Below are 13454 nucleotides of genomic sequence, written 5' to 3' on the forward strand. Positions count from 1 at the left end.
AACCTTTTTGTAAAAATAAGTTGTATCTGTTAAGTGCCATTATGAAACTATTTCCAAGAATATTAAGTGGGGAAAAAAACAAGGTTTGAGAAACTGGTGTAAAATTCTGTTAGCAATCATTTTTATCCTATTTCTTTAAGATTTTATTTTTATTATTTTAGAGAAAGGGGAAGGGAAGGAGAAAAAGGGAGAATCACACCCCCCCACCGAGGATTGAAGCCCGCAACCTAGGCACATGCTGTGGCAGGGAATCGAGCCAGCAATGCTTGGCGCAATGTCACCCAACAAACTGAGCCACACTGGTCAGGGTAGTCATAATTTTTAAAGTATTACTAGAAACTTACAATAATGACCCTCTGTTATTCCCCTCTCTCCTGGCCCCCTCCCCAAACAGGTTTACTCCATTTTTTCTTCCCTCTGGAAGGCCCAAGAAAACATGGTAGCCTTTGAGGAAAGATTAGAGATAAAGGATATTAGAGGAAGAGGCCAACTAGTTTATATATTGTGCTGTTTAAATTTCTTTTTAAACCATATTCACAACACACATACAGTTCTTTAAAAACATTTTAATGCTAATAATGTACTGTGGAGGACTTGAGTGAGGGTTAGGGTTTAGGCATTCTAAATCAGCCTTCTCATACACTTCTCATGGGAGTCTGTTTTATTAACCTTCACAGGTGGCAATACAGCAAAATATATCAGGACCCTTAGTTTCCTTTTCAGGAGTTACCCGAAGAACACTGGAAACACACCCAAAAGGATAATCAAAGCAACACTTTGTAACAACAGAAAGTAGGGAATATTCAAATGTATACTTGCAGGATTAGTTTGTTTCAGTATACCACTTGAACACTATGACAATATAAAGTATTCAAGTGTCTGACAGAAAAAGTTTATTAAATAGAGAATAGTACAAACCCAAATCAGTAGGAAAAAGAGCCCATTTTTATAATAAAAATGCAACATATATCCAGCTATAAGACTTTATACTCATATTTATACACCTGTAACCTACATATTTATCAGTATTAACATACTATCTTTAGGTCAATGTGACTAAGTCTATTTGGGGTAATCTTTTGATTTTTTGGTAATGAACTGGCTTTAAGATTCCTTAACTTTTATAATTACATAATCTGGCATGTTAACACATTATCAATAATGTGAGAATTTACTGAATAAATATAATGATATATTTTTGGAATTAAGTAAGATTCAGTTTACATTTTCCCCTCTACTTTTTCTTGAGTTTTGATCAGTTTAAGGGGAAAATATTCACTGAAATACAGGATAGCAAATACACTCTTTCCACAAAGTCTTTTCTAAAAAGTTGTTTCTTCTTTAACTGACTCTTAAGACAACCACTCAATTTTATCAGCATCAATTATCCTAGACTCCTGGGAGCCTTTATTACACAGCAGGATAATGGTTCAGGACATGGCTATACAGCTTTAATGCTGGCCTTAATTGTTTTTGTGTAAAAAATTTCAAAGTGGTAACACAGCTAGGCACACTGTATTACAATGGTGCTCAAACAGGGAGCAATTGTGCAGGGGTCACTTAGCAATGTATGGAGGCATTTTTGATTGTGAAGACTGTGGGTGGAGGGTGCTAATGGCACTTAATGGAAGAGGGATGCTGCTAAATACCCTACAATGCATAGGACAGTTCCTCACAGCAAAGAACTACCCACAGATTGAGAAACCACTCTAATGGGCCAGGAATCTCTTTAACACACCTCTCCATTAGTTGGAATTTCCAGTCTAAATAAAATACAAGTTTCTTCTCAATAATTACATACAATTAAGGAAATTACTTCCTTACAAAATGTCTATATTTAACCAATAGCTTCTACAATCATTTACTTTCATAACTAGCAAAAAACATAAACCATCTCAAACTTTTTGTCTAGTATAGCAACTGGTAGAAAATTTTAGATCATTAGTATTTTATTTATAATACTTTATGAATCTAGTAATATAACAATGTTTACATATCCTCCCCATCTTCCATTTTTTTGGATATTGTACTTCATCATTCCTTGCCCAAACTTATTTCTCCTTAACCTTTTCCCCCAATTATTTATTTTTAGGCCCAGCAACAAATCAGTCTCTTCCACCTATTACTATTTAAATGCTGCTTCAGCAACTAGAAGCTTTCTTTTAGGCAGTTCCTAAAGTGAGAATTACAGTACAACAGTTCTATGTAAGTAGTAGTTACAAATGTGTTTTATTTATATTACTTTATTTCTCATGAAAGGGGTAGGAAGGAAGAAAGGAAAAGAAACATCAATATGAGACAGAAAACACTCGGTTGCTAGGCACCTGTCCTGACCAGGGACTGAACCCACCACCTAGGCATGTGCTCGGACAGGTGACTCTGCAATTTTCTGGACGATGCCCAACCAACTGAGCCACACCGGTCAGGGCATAAAGGTTAATCATTTAACTCTTAACATAACTGAAATGAAAACTCAGAAAAATAAGCAAAATTAAGTTTATATTAACTTTTTTCATTTTATTAATAAAAATATACATAAATTGAAAAAAGTTTTATAGAAAAGTAAAAACTACTTTTCACTTGGGCCCTTTCTTCTCCCAGGTGGTATATAATCTATAGACAGTGGTTAAGAACACTGTAACACATTAACAGTGTGCCATTTTTATTGTAATTCACATTTTAGTTGGCCCAAAGGTTGTGGGTTATTGTTAAGCTGTAATTCACATTTTACTTTCTCTTATGTTCTACCTAGATTTCTATTAAGTGCATTTTAAAGCTCTTATAATTCCTCTTTATCATTTTAATTCTGAATTGCTTCAACAGACTCTCACATGTCAAAGCTAGTTTATGCTACACATGTTGTATACTAGACAATGAAGGTTACAATCTTTCCCACCTTGCTATTTCTATTCTCGGTTACCACTTTTTTCCAAGTGTCAGGTAACTACTTTACTAAGCAATTTAGTACACACTGAAGTGACAAGCGGGTGGTGGGGACTGACAAGTTAGTTTGGGCAACATGTTTTCTTTCCTCTCAGAACACAGAATTGCAGGCCCTAGGCCTAGTAGCTCAGGTTGTTAGAATGTCAACCCAATGCACAAGGCTGCAGGTTCAATCCCCAGTCAGGGTACATACAAGAACTAACCAATGAATGCATAAATAAGTGGAACAAATCGATGTTTCTCTCTCTCTCCTCCCCTTCCTCTCTCTAAAAATCAAGAAATTTTAAAAAACACAGAATTACAGCAAGTGTTATAAGGATTTTATAAATGGCCTAGTGAATCAAGCATTCATAATCATATAAGATCAAAGTAATTTCTAGTTACCTGCTATCTTCTAAAAGTGTAAATTTCTGCTAACTAGAGCTGTTACAATGCCAGTCTCTTAGATCCCATCCAAGAAACCTATCACGAAGTGGTATTTCATTGGTCTGCAGAATCAGGCATTGGCACTACTAGCACCAGTAAGTTTAAATAGTAAATCTTCACTAATTTCTACTCCCACAATTAAGAAAAAAAAGTAAAAAACTACTTTTACATTATTTATGTAATTCAGTGTGAACCAGGTGTCTGTTTTAAAGGCTAGACATAAATAATTGTCATTACCTTATGCTGATATATAAAGTAAAAAGTTCAAAATTTTCACAAGTTTTACATTTGCGGATAGAAAAATTACAAATTCTCTTAGGAGCTTGAAAATTTCTCAAATTTAGCTTTCAGTTTTAGTAATTATTTCATATTCAAGAGATTTAAATATGACTTCCATATTTTACTCTAATGCCTACTTACCCACACTTGGCTGAAACAAAGTATTTCTTCAGAGACAAGTCAAATTAAACTCCATTATTCTGAATTAGCAGAGTTTTTCCTATAGTTACGTAAATAAACCACATGCTTTGAAAGTAGCTGAGGTTACCCTTTAACTAAAATTCAAGTTCATTTAACTTCCGGATTCACTAAAATTAGTCACTAATACAAAAGCCTCTTTTCAAATATACAGAAGCTCAGCAACAACAATTTAATAATTTCTTTCCATAAGACTAAACTATGGAGAAAAAACAGTTTTCCAATGACTAAAATCTCTTGGGCTATGATATAATGCAGTAATTTTCAAACTTTTTCATCTCATGGACACATAAACTAATTACAAAAATTCTGTAGCATACCAAAAATGCATTATATTTTTTGCCAACATGAAAAAAAAGAACAGGTATAATTTTGATTCATTCACATGGGATAGCTATTATTTATTGTGCTGGCTGTTGTCATCTTTTTTATTTGACAATCTAAGGGAAAAGAAGTCAGTGCCCCACAAAATAGTAAGGTACTGCATGTTTTAAAAATTCTTGTGGCATATCAGTTGTAAATCACCGGGATAGCCCTAGTCAGTAGTTCGGTTGGTTAAAGCATTGTCCCGATATGCCATGGGTTGGGTGTTCAATCCCAGTAGGGGCATATACAAGAAAACAACCAATGAATACATAAATCAGTGGAACAACAAATCAATGTTTCTCTTTCCCTCATTCCTCTCCCTCAAAATCAATGTTAAAAAAAAAGAAAGAAAATCTCCAGTACAATGTAATATATTATCAAGCTTTGTACTCTAGAGTTCAGCCACCCAATAGAAATATGTGAGCCATGTATGTAATTTTAAATTTTCTAGTAACAACAGTAAGAGCATGAAATAAAAGCCTGAACTGGACTATGCAACTCTAGAGATTCTAGAAGAGAACAGAGCACTCTTAACTAAAATGCAACCTTTGAATCTGCCCTTAATCACAAATTTTCAGGCACATCCTCATGTGTTAAGATCTGGTTAATACAAACCATACCAAAGCAGATGTTAAAATCTTTATGACCCAATGGGACAACTAGAAGAGTTCATAGTACCTTTGCAAACTTGAAGAATGGTCTTGGATCTTTTCTGAAATATTCAATATCAAACATTGCTTGAGGATCTGGAAGATCTGGGAAGTCTACTGCAAGGCGAGCATAAATACCATCTCTTGACCTGAAGTCAGGTATTCCACAAGAAACAGAAACCTGCAATATGTATGGCATAATTTGTGTAATTAAATCTTCTACCAAAACCTTTATAATTGCTCTCTTATACATTTAGGGAGGGGTTGCGAAATATTTTAAACTTCTTTTGGGGAACAGAAATACCACCCTATTCCAATTTAAAATACAGATAAAACATTCCCCAAACAAGTATTACTAAATCTGTCAGAGTCCATTCATAATGGGGAAAGGAATTTTAAGTCAGGCAAATTTCAAACTTTTAAGCATTTAACTGACAAATTTAAATAACAGCAATTTGATTGAAAAGAGAGTATGTAATTTCAAATTATTTTAACCAGAAAGCAAGCAAGAATTTCTATTATAGTCAAGTATTTCCAAAGAACTTCTCATCTGGTCGGGGCCTACTACTTCACTAAATTTATGTATTTTCTTTAAAATATTTTGTTGTACAGTATTTCAATTCTTAATGTTTAAGAATGGATTTAGACACCATGCTTTTTCTACAAATAAAACCTGACAAACAGGGATTTCACTATTACCTTTTTGTTTCACAATTTTACCAAAGTCGACTCCACTTTGACCTCAGAGTAAACCAAACATGTCTAAATTATATCTGGGAGCACAGTGTTACCATTGTTAATGATCATTTAAGATTAAGTGACATCCCCCCTTAAATCAAAAAGGCAGAAAGCAAGACTGAATTTTACTCCAGCATCGCTCTGGTCACCAACAAGTATATTTTGTATTCAGTACACAAACCCAATACCCTTACATAGCTAGTTAACTGCAATCTTATAGGCAGGCAAATAATGTCAAATCATCACAACCACATCACCTTAATTTAAATGGAGGGAGGTAGGCATCTGTTACCTTCCTAACACTAAATTCTCTACTTGTGAACATCAATTGGGCTCCTGGTTTCCCTATGAAGATGGAACAAATACCCAATTTCTCCATCACACCCTGACACACTTTAATGCAAGTACAATTCTTTAAATCTCCTCTAGGACCTGCGGTGTAATGTAGTAAAGTCTTGGCTTAATTCCACTTACCTGCTATACCAGTAAACAGAAGCAAATAATTTTTAAGGTTGATGGAGAGGTTTTTAAAAACTGAACCAATTTGGCATCTGCTACTGTTTCCCTTTTTAGTCATTTCCAAACAACAATACCCATTATCATGTAAGGATAAATTCTTCTACACCAGAAAAATGTTTAATTGGAAAAGGCATAAGAAAAAGCATTTACCACCACCTCCTTTTTACCAGTGTTTTATACATGTTACATACCCCAGCTCCAGTTAGAACTATTATTTTTTTGCATTCCTGCAGTAATTTCACAGCATCTTCAATTGTATTAATATCTTTTCTTTTTTTCCTTTTTGGTGGTTCTGAAAGGATATTAATAACAATCTGCCACAGTGTCATATCATCCAATTCAGGTGGAGGAATTGTTTCTGGTAGTAAATCTTTAAGAATCGTTCGAGGATCTGTGCCAATCATGAGATGTTGCTGAACAAAAGCATATGGACCTATATTAAGAGAGCAAAGAATTAGATCAAATCCACATCCAAGTAATTCAAAATCTCATTTATTTTCTGAAGGAATGAATAACATTACTTAATATGTTTTAATCAAGTAATAAAATGCATTATAAAGTTATTTCATTCTCACAACATCCTCAGAGCTAATGCTATATCCTAATGAAATTAGAAAGATCCAATCAAGAATTGGGTCTGCCCCTTGAACCGTAAAATACAAAGTATGTATTACCAGAGTTAAATTTTGATGGTTACAATCCAGAAATACACAATTTGTAACAGGAATATGTACAAAAGGGTTCTACAAATATAGTTAAGATCTTACAATTCCCAAACCTCACGCTGTTTATCATTAAGAGCATAGAAAAAAGGAAATCTATATATCTATCTAAGGAAATTTATATATAACTACCACTTTATTAAAAATTTTCTCATAATATTTAATTTGATTTTAACCCATCTCTCAAAATGATATATATAATGCTGATATTTTCAGCATTCGTATTTCTTTATCCTGACATTTCTTAGACCAGTTTTCTAACTTGAGAATACCAAATATACAGTAATATTATAGACGCTAAAGAGGAACTAATGATCACTATATTTAAGTAGTCAATAATAAAAGCACATTAAGAAAAGACCATTTTCAAGATGGTCCTGTTGTAACTTTGGTATAAATACCTAAGAGTGTTCTCTGCTGCTAAAGTAGATTTACTTTTGTGAGTAGACAAAACACAGAATTTATTCTTGTGTTATTATTTAGTTTTTTTAATATAGTTTATTGACTATACCATTACAGTTGTTCTATTCCCCCCTTCATTCCCCTCCACCCGCACACTCCCTCCCCCACCCTTCTCCCCCCTTAATTTATAACCACGTCTCAACTTCTTTCGATTCTATATTTCCCCCACTATTCTCGCCCTCCCCCCTATTTTCTACCTACCATCTATGCTATTTTCTGTGCCTTCTCCCCCCTTCTCCTCCTCCCACCCCCATTTCTAACCCTCCATGTGTTCTTCATTTCTATGGTCCCACTCCTGATCTAGCTGTCCTCTTGGTTTGCTTTTGTCTTAGGTGTGGTTATTAATAACTGTGTGTTTGCTGTCCTTTCACTGTTGATATTTTTCATCATCTCTTTCTTATATAAGTCCCTTTAGCATTTCATATAATAAGGGCTTGTTGATGATGAACTCCTTGAACTTGACCTTGTCTGAGAAGCACTTTATCTGCCCTTCCATTCTAAATGAAAGTTTTGCTGGATAAAGCAATCTTGGCTGTAGGTCTTTGGATTTCATGACTTGGAATACTTCTTTCCAGCCCCTTCTTGCCTGCAAGGTCTCTTTTGAGAAATTCGCTGACAGTCTGATGTGAAGTCCTTTGTAGGTGACTATCCCCTTATCCCTTCCTGCTTCTAGGATTCTCTCCTTCATTTTAGTCTTGGCTAATGTAATTATGATGTGCCTTGGTGTGTTCCTTCTTGGGTCCAACTTCTTTGGGACTCTCTGAGCTTCCTGGATTTCCTGGAAGTCTATTTCCTTTGCCAGACTGGAGAAGTTCTCCTTTATTATTTGTTCAAATAAGTTTTCCACTCGTGGCTGTTTCTTTCCCCCTTCTGGTACCCCTATAATCCGGATGTTGGAACGTTTAAAGATGTCCTGGAGGTTCCTAAGCCTCTCCTCATTTTTTTGAATTCTTGTTTCTTTACTATTTTCTGGTGGGATGTTTTGTTCTTCCTTCTGGTCCACTCCCTTGATTTGAGTCCCATTTTCCTTTCCATCACTATTGGTTTCCTGGACATCTCCCTTCATTTCAATTAGTTTAGCCTTCATATGTTCCTCTAATTTGTGACTAAGTTCCTCTAATTTGTGACTGTACTCTACCAATTCTGTGAGCATCCTGATAAATAGTGTTTTAAATTGGGCTTCTGAGAGGCTGGCAATCTGTTGGTCGCTTAGAGTTATTGGCTCTGGGACTTTGAGTTCTTGCACCATCTTTTGGGCTGTTCGTGCCTGTTAAGTAGCAGGAACGGAGCCCTAGGTTTTCACCAGAGCAGGGCAACTCAGTCGCTGGGTTGTGACGTTGTATGTGGGGGCGGGGTCAAAGAGGGACAATGGCTTCCCTCTGGCGCCCGCCTCCGGGACCCCCACCAGCACCGCAGCCACCACCGTCACCAGGGCCACGCGCCCCGCTCCACTGCACGCGAGTGTGCCACCACTGTCAGCCCTCCACCACTGGGTTCGCCCCCTGGGGCCTGTGTGGTCATCTCACTGCGCACGAATGTGCGACCTTGGTCAGTCTGCCCCGCACCCCGACTAGGTCCGGGCTGCCTGTGCTCCTAGGTCTGTCCTTCCCGACCCTGCTCCGCTGCTGGCTCTGCCTCTCTTACCGTCCCTGTTGAACGGTTCGCAGCTGTCAGATTTCCGTATAATTCGGTTTTATGGTCTCTGGGTGTGTCTTAGTTCTCCAAAACTTTTGTTGTATCCAAACTTGGTTGTGGGAGAAGGCACAGTGTTTCCACCTATACCTCCATCTTGGCGGAAGTCTCTAATTATTGTATTGCTTATTTGTATCATAACTATAAACCTACTTTTGCCCACCCACGTGACTTTCCTATTTCATCCACATAGTTAAAGATTTACTGAGAACAAATTATTTGCCAGGAACTTCTATAGAAACTGACAAAATAGTATACAAATCATTAAAAAATCCATGTCTCCAGTACGGCTTATAGTCTAGCATAGAAAATACAACAATAAAAAAGATACAGAGCTTGTTAAGAAGTGGTAAGTGTTAAGAGAAAATGAAGAACAAATAGGAAGTGAGAAAGCAAGAGACTCTAACTGGAGGAAGAGCACTCCTAGAGAGGAACCGAGTGAAAAACGACCCAAGGGCCTGAGGTACGAGTAGGACTTGGTTGAGAAATACAAGGGGCCAGCTTTCATGGGCCTGAGTTGTTTAAAAACAAGAACAGAAACACTAGACTTTCCCTAGAAACATAAACTGACATTAAATCTTAGCAAGCACCTAATGAACCTCACCACCAGGTTACAAGGGGGCAGAAAATTATATTTTTGGTTGGTATAACATTAAAATACAAAGAAAAAGATAGCATTTACTCTCTAAAGCTGTGAAACCATACCTATCCTTGGCCTTGGAGTCCAGTCACTAGAGCTTGCATGTGAGGCTCTATCATCCTCATCACTTTCACAAGAATGAAAACCGTTCGTGATTATTTCGTCATGAAGCAGATTGTCTGCAAAAGAAACCAATCGTAATTCAAGGCTGCTGAAACAATCTGCATCTGAAATGTATGAAGCTCTGTAATGGTTATGATGTACTGATTTTCACTGAATAAAACACTTAGGTCAACATCCTACTGTCTGTAAAGAATGCCTACTGGGTCAGCTTGCACAGTTCACAGGCACAGAACATCCTCATCTTCAGTGATTCTAACCACACTCTTAAAATTTCAGTTAATCAAAAATCTAGATATAATTTAAGTCTATTATGTCCAAATACAAAAAGCAGTAATCTCGTTAGACTGGATTTATCAATCACAAAATAATGAAGCTTATAAGACTTGTCAAATATTTACCAAAATAAAAAGTTGTCGAAATGAATCCACAGCAATTTGCACTTCTCTAAATGTATAAGGGTACCTTTGCTTTATTCATTTCCCGTATTAAACTTTTTCTTAAAATGGTAAGTCTTTTGACGAATACAGTCCCTAATGTACATGTTTCTATGCATTCGGTCCAACAGCCCTCTGATTAGATTTATCGAAGCAAATACCGATGGAGACGTGCATCTATCCAAGCCAGAAACTCCTCAGGTCGAAAATAAAAAGCCCTCAATGACGACCTCACATATACAACTATCACAACTGATTTACTATACCAGAAAAAGGTCAACTCGTGTTTTAAGCTTACATACACACAATAATTATTCCTAATTTAAAAACTGTTAGAATGTTAGAGGAAAAACACTATTCATGTAAAGTACTCTAAAAGTACTATTACTCTCCCATGCCCACTATTAGTTGCACAACGGAACGGTTTTTAGAAACAGCTGTGCTCCTGAACACTAAGACAAATATAAAAATTAAGATTCTCAAAAAAAAGGGAGGCGTCACAAATTTGTACAGGTGTCGGTTTGCAAAAGGTCGATGCAAAAAGTCAAAAGTTGCAAATTAAAGTGTGCTGGGTTGCGTGGTGAGGGGTGGGAATGATGTTTAACAAGAACGAAATACTAAAAGGTTAGGAGGAGAAAAGAAACTTATTCTAAAAGCTGCAAGAGCTTCGCAGCTCGGCAGCTGCGCAGAGCGCCAGGCCGCCCGGGCGGGCCGCGGACGAGGGGAAGGCGGGGCGGGGAGCGGGAGGGAGAGAGCCCGCCGCGGGCCGCTCCCGCAGCCCCGCCGGCAGCCCCGGGGGCCCGCAGCTGAGGGCAGCAGCAGGGAACGAGACGTCGCGGAGCCAGCCTTGCGCCCCCACCCCACGCTCCCCAGACACCCCCAGCCCCACCCCACAACAAAAGGGGCCCTGGGGGACGGCAGAGAGGGGATGCGCAGTCCCGGTCGCCCGCGTCCTGCGTACCTCGGTACCCAATCGCCGCCGCCGCCTCTTCCTCCTCCTCTCCCTCTTCGTCCTCATCCTCGTCCTCGAAGTCGTCGGCTGGCACCGGGTCCCGGCAGAGGCCCTGTAGGCCCTGTCCATTGTCTCCTAGTCCGCCTGCCATCGCCGGGGCCTCTCGTTCTCCGCCCGCCGCCGCCGCCGGGCCGTCCCCGGCCACCGCCAGCACCTCTCGTCCAGAGGCTGCCTCATCGGGCTCGCCCGGGCTCCACCCGAGGCCGGGGACGTCTCTCCGCGGCCTCTTGCTGAGAGGCTCCCCTGTGGGCGGCGACGCGGCCTCCCATTCGGCCGCCACTGCCGAAGGGGAGCCGCCGGGCTGAAGGGCGAGCGCCGCCTCGTCCGCCATCTTCAAACTGCCTCTCTTGCCCTCCTCCCTCGCCTCCTCTCCTCCCGCTCGCACTCGCGGCACTGGCGCCCCCGTGGCTCCGGCTGCGGGAGATTTAAACCCAGTCACGTGACTCCCCCCCCCCCCCCCCGCGGCTCCCCAGCCTTCCCCGGGTCTCCCGCCACCCCTGCGGGCGCGACCACAACAGGGCAGGTCACGTGGCGGGCGGAGGCGGCGGCGCGGGCCAGGAGGGAAGGCTGACGGCTGCAGCCCCACCGCTTGGCGGCGGCCCGGTGGTGCAGCCAAACTCGCCCCTTTCTTAACTTCTCTTTCCTGCCGTCCTGATTGCTGCCGCTGGGAAGGCTCAAGGTTTGTTTCGTATCGCGTGTTTTCACTTCTGTCACACACCTTGTTTGCTCTAGATTTAAGCTGGGTTTTTAAACCTAGTCCGTGAGAGGCGATAAGGAATGAAGCCGGCCAAGGTTACGCTGGATACTCACTTGGTCTTGTTGACAGTTGAATAGAGGCAAAAAGACACTCCTCGCACTCCTCACAGCATTCTGACAGCTCCTTCCGTCAGCTCCTCCTCCTTGCTTCTCTTCTTAGCTGATTTCCTCCCTACTCCCTGTCACTGATAGCAGTGGACTTTCAACCAGTGTGATGCAAGAATTTTTTGACACATGCAATACCTATTTTGTCGGGGGCACTGACTTCTTCTCTCTTGGGCTGTCAAATTAAAAAATGGCAACAGCCAACGCGACAGTAGCCATCCTGTGTGAATTAATCAAAGTCACACCTATTTCTTGTCAGATTAGCAAACATTTTTGTTGTGTCACAGAATTTTAATAATTAATGTGTGCCATGAAATGTAAAAGGTTGAAAATCATTGACTTAGAGGGTAGTGTGCATTGTCAAATCTGTAAGAGCATGTGCCCTCCTTCCAGGGACTCTTGACCAGGGAGAATGAGAATCAGCCAGTCTGCTTTCTGGCTCCAATTTGGCTCCAAATGTTTGTTGTGAGTGCCTTCTGAGTGGTCTTCGTGAAATGGGTGCCAGGAGAGGACGGAATGAGCAGGATGTGGCCCCTATATACAGTACAGTTTGAATTACAATGTCAGATCCTTCCTTTCTAGCTTGAGCGATGTATTTAGACTTTCTAAACCCATTGGTAATAATAGGGGGACTTAGAAGTTACAGATTTTAGACTTAGTTGATAGGCTTAAGTGATTAATGCATGTGGAAAGCTGCTATTCCAGGACCTGGAATGCAGGACCTAAGTGACTCTAGCAGATTGACAAGCAATTCAACCTTCCTGCTCCAGGAGGTCTGCAAATGGTGGAGATGGTGCCTGAGTTGTTGGTCGACAGATAAAGAAATACTAGAAAAATTGCCGGGGACTGTAAATCTGATTAACATTTTCCCAAACCCCTTACCTACCCATTCGTCTCCTTATAAAAAGATCAGCTTGAGATGAGATGAGATGTTAAGATGGTTTTTCAGGGTGCATAACCTGCCATCCTCTCAGATCTCTGGCATCTGAATAAAGTGCCCCTAAAGATTCAATCCTTGTCTCTACTTATTGGTTCTGGTAGTGACAGGCAGCACAAATGCTGACTTTTCCAGTTTTGGTAATATTGTACCTGTTTTGTAGGATTTCTAGTGAGAATTAAGTGGGATAGCCATATGTAAAGTGAGGGGTACATAGTAGCTCAAAAATTAGTTTCTTCTTTGAAGCCTCTCTAATTTGTACTTTCCCTGAAATTCCAGGATTCTGTCATTCCATGTCTAGCCTTAACTAAGAAAGGATCTGTTTAATACTTGGCAGATCTAGAGCCAGTGCTTGGTAAGGCATCTGCCTCTGAAGCATGGCAATTCTATCCCCTTAAAGTACCTCTCCAAGCTTAAAAATGGTCACTTTTCATTTCTGAAAGTGATGACCT

At 39.9% G+C, this 13454-nt stretch overlaps 1 protein-coding gene across 3 annotated transcripts in view; it reads right to left on the minus strand.

The window, feature by feature from the left end:
* Positions 1-11615, minus strand: part of SIRT1 (sirtuin 1) — a 43119-nt gene extending 31504 nt beyond the window's left edge. The window contains exons 1-4 of one of the 3 annotated variants that reach the window (XM_037062673.1): positions 11154-11614; positions 9701-9814; positions 6311-6552; positions 4891-5043 (exon numbers count right to left, since the gene is read on the minus strand). In XM_037062673.1, the coding sequence (XP_036918568.1) occupies positions 4891-5043; positions 6311-6552; positions 9701-9814; positions 11154-11535 (891 nt within the window). In that variant the 5' untranslated portion in view covers positions 11536-11614. Of the gene's footprint in view, positions 1-4890; positions 5044-6310; positions 6553-9700; positions 9815-11153 lie in introns of all 3 variants that reach the window. The other 2 variants (XM_037062670.1, XM_037062671.1) reach the window with 2 other exon arrangements.
* Between the last annotated feature and the right edge of the window lie 1839 nt (positions 11616-13454).

The sequence above is a fragment of the Sturnira hondurensis genome, unplaced genomic scaffold, assembly GCF_014824575.4.
Source record: "Sturnira hondurensis isolate 20B ecotype Veracruz unplaced genomic scaffold, ASM1482457v3 Scaffold0014302, whole genome shotgun sequence".
Taxonomy (NCBI): domain Eukaryota; kingdom Metazoa; phylum Chordata; class Mammalia; order Chiroptera; family Phyllostomidae; genus Sturnira; species Sturnira hondurensis.